At 41.8% G+C, this 13,111-nt stretch overlaps 2 protein-coding genes across 5 annotated transcripts in view; both read right to left on the bottom strand.

Moving 5' to 3' along the window:
• Window positions 1–443: 443 nt before the first annotated feature.
• ctsl.1 (cathepsin L.1) lies at window positions 444–3,671 on the bottom strand. Of its 2 annotated transcripts, none has more exons than XM_023407448.2 (9): window positions 3,520–3,671; window positions 3,038–3,142; window positions 2,582–2,724; window positions 2,239–2,436; window positions 1,955–2,146; window positions 1,454–1,619; window positions 1,180–1,285; window positions 771–874; window positions 444–680 (listed from the first exon to the last, which is right to left on the bottom strand). In XM_023407448.2, the coding sequence occupies exons 2-8, from the start codon at window positions 3,135–3,137 to the stop codon at window positions 775–777; spliced, it is 1,005 nt and encodes a 334-aa protein (XP_023263216.1). In that variant the 5' UTR covers window positions 3,138–3,142; window positions 3,520–3,671; the 3' UTR covers window positions 444–680; window positions 771–774. The 2 variants fall into 2 exon arrangements, with proteins under 2 accessions (XP_023263216.1, XP_087030414.1); XM_087174288.1 differs by having other exon boundaries at window positions 3,038–3,138; window positions 3,520–3,664.
• A 4,782-nt stretch (window positions 3,672–8,453) lies between these two features.
• Window positions 8,454–13,111, bottom strand: part of vgll2b (vestigial-like family member 2b) — a 6,849-nt gene continuing 2,191 nt past the window's right edge. For all 3 annotated transcript variants that reach the window (XM_023407452.2, XM_023407449.2, XM_023407450.2), the window contains exons 2-4: window positions 12,753–13,098; window positions 10,225–10,668; window positions 8,454–9,570 (exon numbers count right to left, since the gene is read on the bottom strand). In XM_023407452.2, coding sequence (XP_023263220.1) covers window positions 9,527–9,570; window positions 10,225–10,668; window positions 12,753–13,053 — 789 coding nt within the window. In that variant the 5' untranslated portion in view covers window positions 13,054–13,098 and the 3' untranslated portion in view covers window positions 8,454–9,526. The remainder of the gene's footprint in view (window positions 9,571–10,224; window positions 10,669–12,752; window positions 13,099–13,111) is intronic.

Consider the following 13,111-nt stretch of genomic DNA (forward strand, 5'->3'; position numbering starts at 1 on the left):
TTTTAGTAAAAAAACAAGTAAATTGAATTTCTCATTAATACGTCTACATTATATTTGTCTAAAGCAACAGAGTGTACATAAATGATAATACATATAATTCACTTGCTGATCTCCACACACCCTTACAAATAGAATTGAGCCATATCAGTCACATGGCGCATGAACAACTGTAATTGTTATAGAAGAGGTCATGAGATCTAAAATGAGGTTGAGAGACTTTGAGTAAATGAGTTAAAAAAAGTGCTGACTTGCACCTCGAGCCGTCATGTCTTTAACAAGTATAAATAACATATTAACATATTTATTTATAGTTTAGCAGCCTCACTTCTGTGTCATGGAAACAAACTTTAATGACTAAAGAACAATATTTAGAAGCCACAGAAGATTAGCAGAGCCACAGTAAGATAAAGTGAACAATTAAAAGCAACATAATGACAAACACATAGAGTAAATGTTTTATTTCTTAGTGTAAAACATTTCATTACTTTACATTTATTTACAATCGTCATAAAAAATTATGATATTAAAAGTTCACCAGGGCACAGAGAGACTGCCAGATTACATCCCACTCACGCGCACTCAACAACAATAGAACGTTTTGTTCCATAACTCAGTTTCTTTGCGAAATTAAAGTAAATTATGTGTCACTGTTCTCCTCCTCACTGAGGAAAGTCCTGGACCTGGAAATGAGATAATCAGGAAGAACAACCAGTTAATGGTCAGTAAACACACACACATATACACACACACTGTCGGGAGTTTGTTCTCACCTGCTCAGACCAGGGGGTAGCTGGCTGCAGTAGCAATGCCACACTGGTTGTGTTTGTTCCTGGTCATCATGATGTATCCTTTGTCGCCCCACTGTAGACCCCAGCTACAGAAACACATATATTACCAACTGTGTTCTTCTGCTGTATATAAAACAGAATCACTGTCTCCACAGAAACTACAGCAGCATTTAGAGAAAACATGTCCTGTATTCTAACAGAAGTGACACGATTGTAATAACTACTAATGACATGAGAATTTTAGAAGCTGACAACATCCTGGCGGAGTTTCACTTCATTTATGCAGCTATAAATAAAGTGTCTTGACTTAGCTCGCTGTGTTGGCTGTTAACACTGCTCACTGACTGTTAGCAGGAGAGCAGCCAACTATTTAAACTCTATGGGTATTTACCTGTTCTTGACCAGCCAGTAGTCCTGACCGTTCTCACTGCCGTATCCCACAGCCAATACACCGTGGTCCAACTCTGTGCTGCTGCACTCCGGCTCATCATACACTCCTAGAAACACACACACACACACACACACACACACACACACACACACCCACACACACACACAGATTAGACAGACACATGGCTATGTTAAAAAAGAAGTGTATTTCTAATTTCCTCTAGTGTTTGAGGATATTATCTGGCAGAAACAACATTGTGCTTAAGACTGTTTACCTGATTCGTAGAGCTGGAAGGACGATTGAGAAGCATCAATGGCCACAGACACAGGTCCGATGGTTGCCACAGCCTCCTTCAGGGCATCTTCATCACCTTGTTTCACATCAACGTAGCCTGTGCATTTGGCACCAATAGTAGCAGGGTTGTAACGGCATTCCCCATCCTAATTCAGAGAGGATATTTTGTTATTTACCAAAGGATTTACCATCATGAGTGTAAATCAAAGAACAGGACATTTCTGAAGTGCTATATTCTCAAAAGATTTACTTCTTCTGAGGTTTAAGTTTATAGTGAGGTTATTGGCTTTGTACTGAAAGTCTGGGTTTAGTTGTACAATACATTGTGTCCACAAGATGGCAGTATACCGCTGCACCCACATGTAGGACTAATATTCAATCAACACAAACTTGTTCCAACTCAGTTTTTTTCAGCATGATAATGACAGATAGTTGTTTTAAGATTGTATGCAGTAGCTGTATTTAGAAATTATGACTTTACCTCAGCCTCATAAGGGTAGGAGTCCTCTGTATCAATACCTCCGTTGGCTTTGATGTACCGGAAGGCGTTGTCCATCAAGCCGCCCATGCAGCCCATGTTGCCATAGTCACCAGAGCAGTCAACCAGCTGCTGCTCACTCAGGGACACCAGCTTCCCTGTCTTCCTGAAGTTCTGACCCTCCAGAGAGCCAGTCTGGAAGAGGAATGAATGAATTTGTTACCAGAAAACATTTGTTCAAAGTGCATAAAACCTGTATTACTGAAACAGCGAGAAGTTTTACATACTGTGCTGAAAGCCCAGCAGGAGCCACACTGCTTCTGATCCTTGACATCAGTGACGTATCCCTTGTCCCTCCAGTCAACAGAGTTTGGCAGGTCAGTGACTTCAGGCAGCAGGAGGAAGGCAGAGCCATGGCGAGGCATAGACGCGTTGAAGAAGCCCAGGCAGCCTTGGGAAATCAGGCGTTTGTACTCCTCATTATCCTAGTGAGGAGGGAGAAAATTCAGAGCGTCACTTAATAGGGTCTTCATCCAAAGTGGTGAAAGGTCAAGGCGAAGTCATGGCAGAAACAGCCACATATCTGTTTTCTTTTTTTTGTTGTTGTTTTTTTTTTGTTTTTGTACATACCATGTCAGCAAAGTAGGTCATTCCAAGGCGATAGGACTTGATGCCCTGGTCGGCCATGATATTGTGTACTAGTACTAGTCTGCGGTTGTTGAGCCAGATTTGCTTGCGTTGAGCCTCCTCTGATGGAGAGTGGTAGGACCTTCCTGCCATTTAGAGATGGAAATATTCAGGTAGAGAACAGAGAAAAAAGGTCAGTGATAGATTATGAATCAGTTAAATACTTTTCCATTTAAGAGTTTTGCTTTTATTAGCTGACAAACTGTAAGTGTCTGAACATGTAGGCATATTACAAATCACTTTTGACATTTAAATGTGTGGTTATGTGTAAATGAGAACATATTTCTCTCCAAATTGAGGCCCGATAGATAATATCTTTACAGACAACCACACAACATCTACTGTACAAGATAAAAGACCATAATAAAAGAAAACAGACAAGAATCTCCACTGCCTCACCAAACTTGAGTTTCCAGGCGTGGAACTCCAGGTCTTCCAGGGAAATGCTAGCACAGCTGGCCACGGCCAGAACAGCAGCAGCAAACAACAGCACCTTCATCCTGACTGAGACACAACCAGCAAAGGCAAAGAGATCCCTTGTGACTTGCAGGAAACAATACAGGTTGTGGCTAAACTCTTTCACTTCAGCTTGGTTTCAGAAACATTTTCTTTCCTGACGTTGGTTGTTTCATGTACACTACCACAGCATCAGCTTTGTTTCCCGGTTTCTTTGAATCTACTGTGTCATTACCCTCCCACAAACCCTTTCTCATGTGTATGAGTCTCTATTTCTTCTTTGCATTAGTGCACCTGCACAACAGGAAGTGTGTGTGTTTGGGCGTGTGTGTGTGTGTGTGTGCGCGTGTGTGTGCGTGTGCGCGTGCATGCGTGCGTGTGTGTGTGTGTGTGTGTGTGTCTCTATCTGTGCTGCAGCTGCTTACCTGCCTCAATGTCGATGTAGTGCAATCTGAGCTGTAACTAGCTGTAGGTGATGCAGGGCTGTGCCAAAGAGCCGTTCTTATATAGTTGTGTACAGTTATGACTTGCAGTATGTCCAGTCATGTGGCTGTCAGCAGCTCATGAAGTCACAGAGAAAAAAAGTGAGTGTCAATCATTGAAATGGGGATCGAGTACTTTATACATTATGAGAAGTTCTCATGATGCAATTCTTTTATGAGATGTATTTTCCAGCATCAGCAAAATGACAAACATCAGCATCGTGAATTACTTTTTTCAAATTGCTCAATCAGTTACTCAGCAGTTTGTTGCTTAGATAGTCACACAAAGACGGAACACAGGCTGTGTGTTTGTTAATGTGATGCCTTCGTGTGAAAAACCACTGTTGGGATTTTGTGTTCCCTCCACTGCCCTGATTCCAGTCACATAGTGACAGTGATTCCTTTTTGAAAGAACAAAACAAAAACAGACATACAGGAACATGTATCTGCTAACCTGTGCCTTCACCCACCTGTTGCAGTTGAAACCTTACTATCTAAATTATGCCAAACTGGAAAATATGTTAGAATGTGTGTGGAGGTGTTTTAATTTCTTTGAAATGTGGGTGGCACTCATGCGAACAGCCACTCATTGAAAGTTTGTTTGAGCGATTTACCTGAATGATCAAGTGTTTATTTGAAACAGTGTTTCCTTCTTTAGAAGGCACCACCACATCTGACTAATGTGTTATTGACTTTGTTTAATCTGAGATGGAGACAAACTGATAAGGTTCCCACAAATACGTTGAGCTTTGGCAATTGTTTGCCTCAAACAAATTTTTAATTATGTGGCAAAAGTTTGTGAAAATAGAAGAAGTAGTAGTATTTTGTGAAATACTATTAGCCTGCCAATCTGTAATACCTGCATTATGTACATCATACACACAAACAACCACGTTCACATTTCCCTACATTTGATATGATTCATGACTGTTTCCATTGACTGTTATTTAGGACTTCCGTGCGGTCTTTACACACACATCCTGTTTCCAACTTGCCTCTAAAAGTTTGATTTGTTTTGCATATGTTCCCCATCTGTGATTGTCGGGTACATGAATTTAAATGTTATTTAGCAATTAAATTAAAAAAAAGGCTCAATTCAGTTTCAAAAATAGTTGAATTACTTTCACATCTGAAAAAGATTCTTCAAACTCTTTTTACATACTGTATGTCTAACTAAGACATTCCACTCATTTTCTACAGCAGTTATGCAGTAACTCTCACGCTTTCACCAGCCTGTTGTGTCTCTGACTGTCTGACTGTCACAAGGTTTTCGTGTCATGACAACTGTTCACACCATAAAGACACTGGGAAGTGAGTAAAAACTGAAAGCTAAGCTAAAAGTTCACAGATGTCATTGAACTCTTTCCAGCTTGTCTGTTTGTTAGTGTCCTGTATATGTACAGTATGTAGTGTGTACATATACTTGGGATCCTCCCTGTAAGAAAATTATGGATAGTTTGCCTGCCACTGAAAACAATGGACTTGTTAGGGTTAGTAACTTGTAACTGGCTTATAAAAAGCAAAAAGCACAGAAAGACTTAAACAATTGACCAGTGGTGGAAGAAGTACTTTACCACGATGTAGAAATATTCCATAAGAAGTAAAAGCCCTGCTCTCAAAATCATACTCAAGGAAAAGTACATAAGTATTACCAGCATATTATAATAATCAAACGTCCTTTAGAAAAATGGTCTCTGCATTAAAGTGAAAGCAGCATTTTACTGTTGTAGCTGGTGGAGCTATAGTTAATTTATTTTATTACAATTGTTCTCAGTCTAGGAGTCAACCCCCTTCCAAAGGGTCACCACATAAATCTGAGGAATAATGAGATGATTGATAGGGTTGGACAGAAGAAAGAACTGCTACAGAATTTGTGTCAAGTTTCTTTGGACTTTTACTAGTATTTGTTCTTTTTTTGTGACAGTTACTTTGATGAAACCATCTGAGAAGTTGAAAGGATAAATCACTCTTTGGCGGAACTGCCAACAGCTTTTTGTATGGGGTCACATTATACTCTAAAATGTAAAATCTTATTCTGAAAAGTAACCAGTAACAACAGCATGTCAGATAAATGGGTAAAAGTGCAATATTTCCCTCTCAAATGTACTGGAGTAGTAGAAAACAGATATACTCAAGTAAAGTAAAAGTACCTCATAATTGTGCCGTGCAATACTTTTACTTAGTTAGTTTCCACCTCTGCAGTCGACCGGCAGCTATAATGCATGATGGTCAGTCCCTTTATAAATACATACTAAAACCAGGTTATTCTGTGTTTGCAAGCTACATGATGAACACAGTTGGATGTGTGTGAACCTTTGCAATGTTTGACTTTAAATGAACATAGGTGTGTGTGCTGTGAATGGGATTTTGTAAAAGCAGATAGTGATGGAAAAGGTCAGGGAATGAAAAAACCCACTTATTTTGGTTTCTGCTTCCAAACCAGAAGTCAAGTGCAGCTTTATGCGCACATAAAGTTCGTGAGGTTTCTTGTGTAATAAACCATTTACAACAACAGTCAAGTGACAAGATCAAGTCATGAGTCAGTACAATGCAAGTAAAGGAAAACTTCCTAAGTTCGTAGATCAAGGCTTGCATGTACTTGCGCTTGTGCACATGGCCTTGAGAAAGGGGTGTGTGTGGAGTACACTCTTAGGTTTTACGAGGACATGAGCATGTGTGTGTGTGTGTGTGTGTGTGTGTGTGTGTCTGTGTGTCTGTGTCTGTGTGTGTGTGCGTGCGCGTAGGGGCTGGCAAGTTATTTGTTCTGCAAAGGCAAAACAGAAACTAAATGAGAAAAGTAACTGCACAGAAAAAAAAAAAACTTTTATGTGATTTCCATTTCCACATCCATATTGTATACCACATGTTTTGGTTGCATGTCCTATTGTTTTATTTGTCTCTGTCAGCTTACACATGACAGTTAAGCTTTGGAAATGACACATTACCTATGAAATGGATAAGGAATACACAGTCATGCAATGCATCTAAAATAAAGGAGACTAAAACAAGCCTTTGTTTACTGCTTTATACAGTCAGTAAACAGTTTGACTGTCAGGTTGTAAAAACATTAGAATGAATTTCACAGTTTTTATTAAAGATGTATCATAAACAGTTTATAATTTAAAAACTGAGACATATGATCAGTAGGGGAAAATATAAAGTTTAAGATCACATTAATTTCAGAAATGTGAGAATTAAACATTTCTAAAACTGCTTCTTAATATGTTTGTTTAGATTCTTTGTAATGATCAGACAAACGGTTCTGAATGTGAGTCTGCATCCTATGTCATGTGACTACGAAACACTGGCCTGACACATGACCCAACGTCTATTTGAGGGTGTATTTGGGTCATCTTATGGAATTTTTCTTACTGTAAGTGGTGATTCAATGCGTGGACACCACAGCTGAGAGACTCATCTGTTCTCAGGAAATGCCTGGTAATGTTGGAGACTGATAATGACGTCTATCCGAGTACAGTACAAGGGGGAGTCAAAGAGGGTTTTCCAGAACTGCTTTTGGTCAACAAATGGAATTTTTTACATCAAAGGCTTTTTTTTTTTTTTTTGCAAAGTCCCAAATTGACAAACGGTCACATGCACATTTTCAAAACCTTGGAAGAAAACCTTACAAGACTAAAAAGCTGTTTGCATTGGCTTGGCCACTTTTATAACTATTAATAAACCCATATCATTATCATGTTACAGCTGACAACTGCAGCGCCTGTACTAAGTGATAATACAAGTCAGATGTTTGTTGATTTGACTTTAAACTATTTATCTCAGAGATTCAAGTTTTACTGTAAAAGCAGCACATATGTTGATTTTGTTAGGACCGATCATCATGGAGTAAGTGAGTTTGGGAAAAACCTTGTCTTTTAAGCTGGCTTTTGCAGTGTTAGAATCACACCAGGAGAGGGCATCAATTTCTTGCTTATGCTGTTCATTGGTAAACACAGTTCCCATAAATTTAATTATATGTCAGTTATTAAATAATAATCTGCAGTACTTGTTCAGCTGCTTCGTCTGCTAATTAATTCAACAAGCAGAATCAATCAATTCATGTCACACCAGCATCCATAATGGCTACATTTGCGTAACAGTAGGTTTTCTCCACACAAACTGTTATAGTAATATGGTTAACATGACTAATATGAATTGCTATGTAGGGTCTATTGACAACTAAGTAACATAATGTGACAATAGCTGTGGGTGCATACTAACTATGGAGAAGATCCTGGAGGATGCAGTGTGAAAAGGAAACCCTCAGGCCCAGTGACAATACTAGTGTGAAAAGGCAGTAAGATGCTTGGCATGGGAAACTGAGAGGAACGCTATCCCTGGTAAACTCTTCTAATTTCATTACTCTACATGTTTCCTCAGCTTAGAGCCAATCACATAGTTGGCTGCTCTCTAGCGGGGGTCACACATAACAGCCACTAAATTGTGACAGTGGCCCAGACTGGCATACCTTAGCACATAATCTAATTATCAGATCAATAACACAGCAACATTTGGTGCATAGCTGAGATGGCTTGCTTCTTCTCTGGTTACAGATTGCTGGCATTCACCACTCGTTCCCACTTTATAGGTGACAAGGTGTGAATGCAAGCAGGAATTCAAATGGAAGGCCTTTTAAATAAGAGCAGTCACACAGCGTATTCTTGATCACATCTGGCCGTGCTACTGTCTCTAGGATTCACACAGCTACTAAAATATCAGCAGACTCTATGTATCAGTTTGTAAACTCAAACTGATTCTATTTGCTTAATATTGAGGCACAGTTCTTAAAGCTAAAATCAGTATTTATCCTCCCTCTGTGCAACAGTGGCTCATTTATAATGTCAAGCAGGGGTAAACATTTAGGAGATGTGACAATGTACCATAAAAATATTTATTGACTTCACAATCTTCTTGGACACAAAAATGAGAAATGACACACACAAAAAAAAAAAAACATCCCAAAAATATTTAGAAAGTCCACATTCAAAACATCTAAGAATGACAGAGAAATAAAGAAGTAAAATGGAACAACATCATCAAATTGAATGAACACAATCTGTGAGTCTGTTCAGTGCAAACAACTTCTCGTTGAACTGAACCAATCTTTGATATGTTTTTGAGAGATGATCTTTATTCTCCGCAAAAGATTCCGTCATAGATAGATGAGAAACTCCATCAACAACACATGGTATGGTCATCTCCATCTCCTCTGTCTTTAGAAAACACAATAAACTGAACCACAATAATTTCAGAACACTGGCCTAACCAAACATTTTTAGAAATGCACATAAACACCAATAAATAGAAACACTTTATTTCAGAGAGCAAAATTATATAATAACCAAAAAAAAAAAAAAAGAAGGCCACATGATGACAGTCACAAAGCATAAACCGCCATAATTGCTGCTTCTGTTTATCGCTGCATGTTGCATTTGTGAAATGCAGATAAGTGGATGATGACAACCACTGTACCAACAAAGAGCATGAGACAGAGATAACCAGGGACTTTGGAGGGAATCCCTGCTTGCCGCTATTTATCCCTCTGTCCCTCCGTTCATCCCTCTTTCTCTCTGTCCTCTGCGAAAGTCTGTTGTGATCCTGTCTTTCTCAGTCCAAACAGGTCACACTGTGGCTCACACCTTGCCAAGGTCTGTGCTGCAGCGGCAGCGGCAGGAGAGAGTGAGCGGAGGAGAGAGGAGAGGGGGAGAACAACGGCACCGATCATGAGCGGTGACACTCTGTGCTGTCTCTCTCCCTCTTTCTCTCTCTCCCTCTCTCTGCTTTATCTCCATGGTGCACACACGTCGACCTGGAGCAAGGCTGTATACTGGCAGGGGAGGCCAGGAGCAGAGAGAGGGGGGGGATAAAGGGACACGCTGCATCAATAGCGGAGCAGGTCCAGGGACTAATTGGATCTGGTAATGGCTGGTCAATGTGACTGAAGGGCTCGTTAGAACCAGTACAGCTCCTTGCCTTTCTTGTGCTGCTGGAGGCCTGAGAAAAAAGGACAAAGAAACAATGAGGAGGACCACAGCGAACAACAGAACACAGGTTGTCATGGAGCCTACTTTTGCCAAGCATCCTGTTTTAAAGGTGGGGGGGGGGGGCTTCTGTGATGATTATGATGTATTGTGTGTGTTCGTGTGTCTCTGTAAGTGGGTGTCTGCATGTGTGGGAGTGTCTGTGTATGCATCTGTGCACGTGCTTTCTCCAGAGCGTATACTGTCACAAGGGTTGAAAGTTGATGCAGGTGTGTCTGTGTGTGCGTGTGTGTGTGTGTGTGTGTGTGTGTGTGCGTGTGTGTGAATGGTTGTTTAAGTGCAGGTTATGTGTTCTTCTATATCTAATTAAATAATTATAATATTCACCATTCAGAGTGCCTGAGGTAAAATTTTCTAGCAATTAATAGAGAGAAAAAGCTAAATCTATACAGGAGGATTTCAAGCCTGCTCTTGCTGCGTTCAACACGTACACGTGCAGTAAAGAAAAAAATTAATTTCTGTCTCACATTTTTCTAGCCATAAATAATCTGGCTTTTGCATTTGTCTACACTGAAGTCTTTGCATTTTTTGATTTGATTACACACTGCTTACAAACTTTAAATAAAGGAACACTGTTTGCAAAAGCTTGACATGGTTGAGCGGGTACCTGCATCCATGTTGAGTGCCAGCGTCTGGCTGACGTCTCCTGCAGGAAGCAGGCTGGGCCAGGAGGCAGTGGGTTCCAGTTTACTCACTTCATAGTGGCTTGGCAAGGTAGGGAGATGAGGTGGCCTCACCGTGGGCATCAGCAGGGGCCCGTAGTGAGGCTCCAAAGCTGAGGGTGAATACAGTTCGTGGAGAGGCCTCGGTGGCCCATAGGCCTGGGCCTGGTATCCCCAGCTCTCTGGAGGGTGAGGATGGGAGTGAGGATGAGCGTGTGGATGAGGATGAGCGTGTGGATGAGGCAGGCCTGGATGCAGCCCTGATGTGTATGGGTCCATGGAATAGGAAGGTGCCCCTGTCTCACAGTGGGAGCGGCTTTGAGGCGAGGAGTAGTTACTGTCCCAGAAGGATGGGGGGAAGCTCCGTCGGCTGCTAGGTGATGGGGTATCTAAAGTGGGAGGGAGGGAGAGAGGGGGGAGGAAGGTAAACAATGATCAAATTGAGGCCAAGTCATGAACTGTTGCCCAACTGTGCAGTGAATCATTGCATTTATATAGACGAACTGAAAGGCTAGAGCTGTGCAAGACGAGCAACCTGTGCTAAAATGTAGATGTCACTCACATGACTGCTACACCCTCTGGCCCAGATATCTTCCCCATTGGGTCATACTGTCACACAGCCCTAGCCCCAACAAGACACAGAAATAAACACAACAACGTTCTAGCGGAGAGAGAGAGAGAGAGAGAGAGAGTGACCGAGAGAAAGGTAGAAAGAGGCGTCCCTATATACCTAGAATTCTATATAAGGCAGACGTTCTGACCTGGAGACAGTCCAAGGCTCACAGAGCCTTAAATCACTGACTGTGGTGACATCTCTCACTCTCATGTCAGCCCAGCACTTCTGAAAGTCTCACAACATAGTCATGCACACACACACACACACACACACACACACACTCTGGCCCTGTGCTAGCACCCGTCGCCGCCACCGCCCCTCTCTTCTGTCTCCTGCACCCCCACCTGTTGTTTTCACTGCCCCCCTCCCCCCTCCTCGCCCTTGACAGAATGTCAGGGAGCTATTATATGATTTTAGAAGTATACTTTTATATTTAGATATTCCTCTGAAAAGAGACACCATGCGGCACCCTGAGAGCTAGTGTTTCCCTCTGCCCCTATCACACAGACTGCAGCATATATAAATCTGACCGGCAGGCAGGCAACTGACTGAGCAACCATTGTGGGGCAAGAGCTGGAGCGAGTGTCAGAATGGCAGCCGCAGAGACGTTTGAAGGGGATACGCCGGCGAGGCTGTGCGCTTACGGCCATGTATAAACATAGCATCTGTTGTGAGGCAGAAAGTGCGTGTTAGTGCCGAAATGAAGACGTCCAACTGAACTAGGAGAGAGACTAACAGCGACAGCACAGAGAGGGAGCAGAGGCTATAGGCCCTACATGGATATCCAAGGGAATCTGCAGGCTGCTGGGAGAGAGGGACTTAAGTGTCTTCAGAAGATTTGCAGATGACCAAACTTTTACTTTGCATTTTGGTGCAATTACAATGAAAGCTACAACAAAACAAAAAAAATGTAAACATCCATTTTTCCATAATGTTGCTAATTTTAAGCATTATTTGAAGCCTTTCAGAGAAATGATTGTGGAATATTTGTAGTTTTTGCCAATAAGAAATTTTCCAAAAGCTTAATCATAACTCACAATAGGTAATGAATCCCAGCAGTGTCTGTATTAATGCCTAAACTTCAGGCCTAAACTAACTTAACCACACACAAGAGTGTGTATGCTCTCTCTTGCTTTTATTTACCCCTTTTAAGTTCCTTTTGATTGCCTACAGCTCCTGACTGTCATGACCTCTGACCCCTGTGCCCTGACCTCTCCTGGGACAACAGTTCCAACAAGCAGCCTGTCTGTCCTGTCACCTGATCACATCACCTGTCTGACACTCTGCTGTGCTCTGCAGAACTGTCAGCGCACCCAGTGTGGTCTCAAAGGCAAGCACAAGATGCCGCACAGACAACTGCGACGCCCTCCCGTAAATAAATGGACGTTATGAAACTGCAGGGATGTAGTGGAGGAAAAAACCCACCTAAACTCAGTTTACCCAACTTTTTTCAGGCTTCATGGCCTAAATTTGTTGTACACGTGGTAGTAAGTCAGTTTAACTGGTGCAATAATAATCAGATGGGGTACCTAAGTAATTTTAAGAAAAAATAATTGTTTTTGTAAAATACACTATGGTTGTTTTCATTATGTTCCCACACACCAGTCAAAGAATTTGTGTTTATCATTACATCACTCCATGGAGTGGAGCCAGCCCCAATCTGCTGTTTTGATAAGATAGATCTCTCAAGAATTAATTAGAATTAGAATTAATGGAGACTATACCATACTGTAATTATGGACATGAAAAGCTCTTTCAATGTCCAAGATCACTGTAAGTTTGCGTTACTCACACAAGCACAGGTGTGCACTGTTTACTTGCACAAATGAGTCTTAACTTATGGACAGTGTGGTATACCTGCGCCCGGTTGATCTGGCGGCCTCCGTTTGCCCTCTCCATCCATGTAGGAGCTGAGGGCCCTGGAGAAGTGTTCGTCCACCACACTGCTGATGTCTCCCTGGTAGTAGGTGAAGAGAACACAGCGAGAAGTTAGGTACTCTGCCTCGGGGGCCTCCTGCTTGTCCTTGGGGCCCTCCTCCGGCCTTGAAGCCGCCGGCGTGTAGGAGGAAGAGGAAGAGCTAGATGAAGATGAGGAGGAAGTTGATCCTCCATTGCCTGGGCCCCCAGACATCCCCTCAGGACCCCTGGGAGTGTCCATAAAATCCCGGCAGTGAGAAGAAGTGGTGCTCAGACCTGTGGGAGTCTGTCATGATAGG

Source organism: Seriola lalandi, unplaced genomic scaffold (genome assembly GCF_002814215.2).
Source record: "Seriola lalandi dorsalis isolate HSWRI2012SDOR001 ecotype SW California unplaced genomic scaffold, Sedor1 jcf7180002054335, whole genome shotgun sequence".
NCBI lineage: Eukaryota > Metazoa > Chordata > Actinopteri > Carangiformes > Carangidae > Seriola > Seriola lalandi.

What these genes read in the sequence shown, in the direction of transcription:
- ctsl.1 (XM_023407448.2), bottom strand. Translation starts at nt 3,137, where the DNA reads ATGAAGGTGCTGTTGTTTGCTGCTGCTGTTCTGGCCGTGGCCAGCTGT. An exon ending in CGCCTGGAAACTCAAGTTTG is followed by an intron (nt 2,725 to 3,037) that starts GTGAGGCAGTGG and finishes TCTAAATGGCAG; the next exon opens with GAAGGTCCTACCACTCTCCA. An exon ending in CCTGCTGGGCTTTCAGCACA is followed by an intron (nt 2,147 to 2,238) that starts GTATGTAAAACT and finishes TTCCTCTTCCAG; the next exon opens with ACTGGCTCTCTGGAGGGTCA.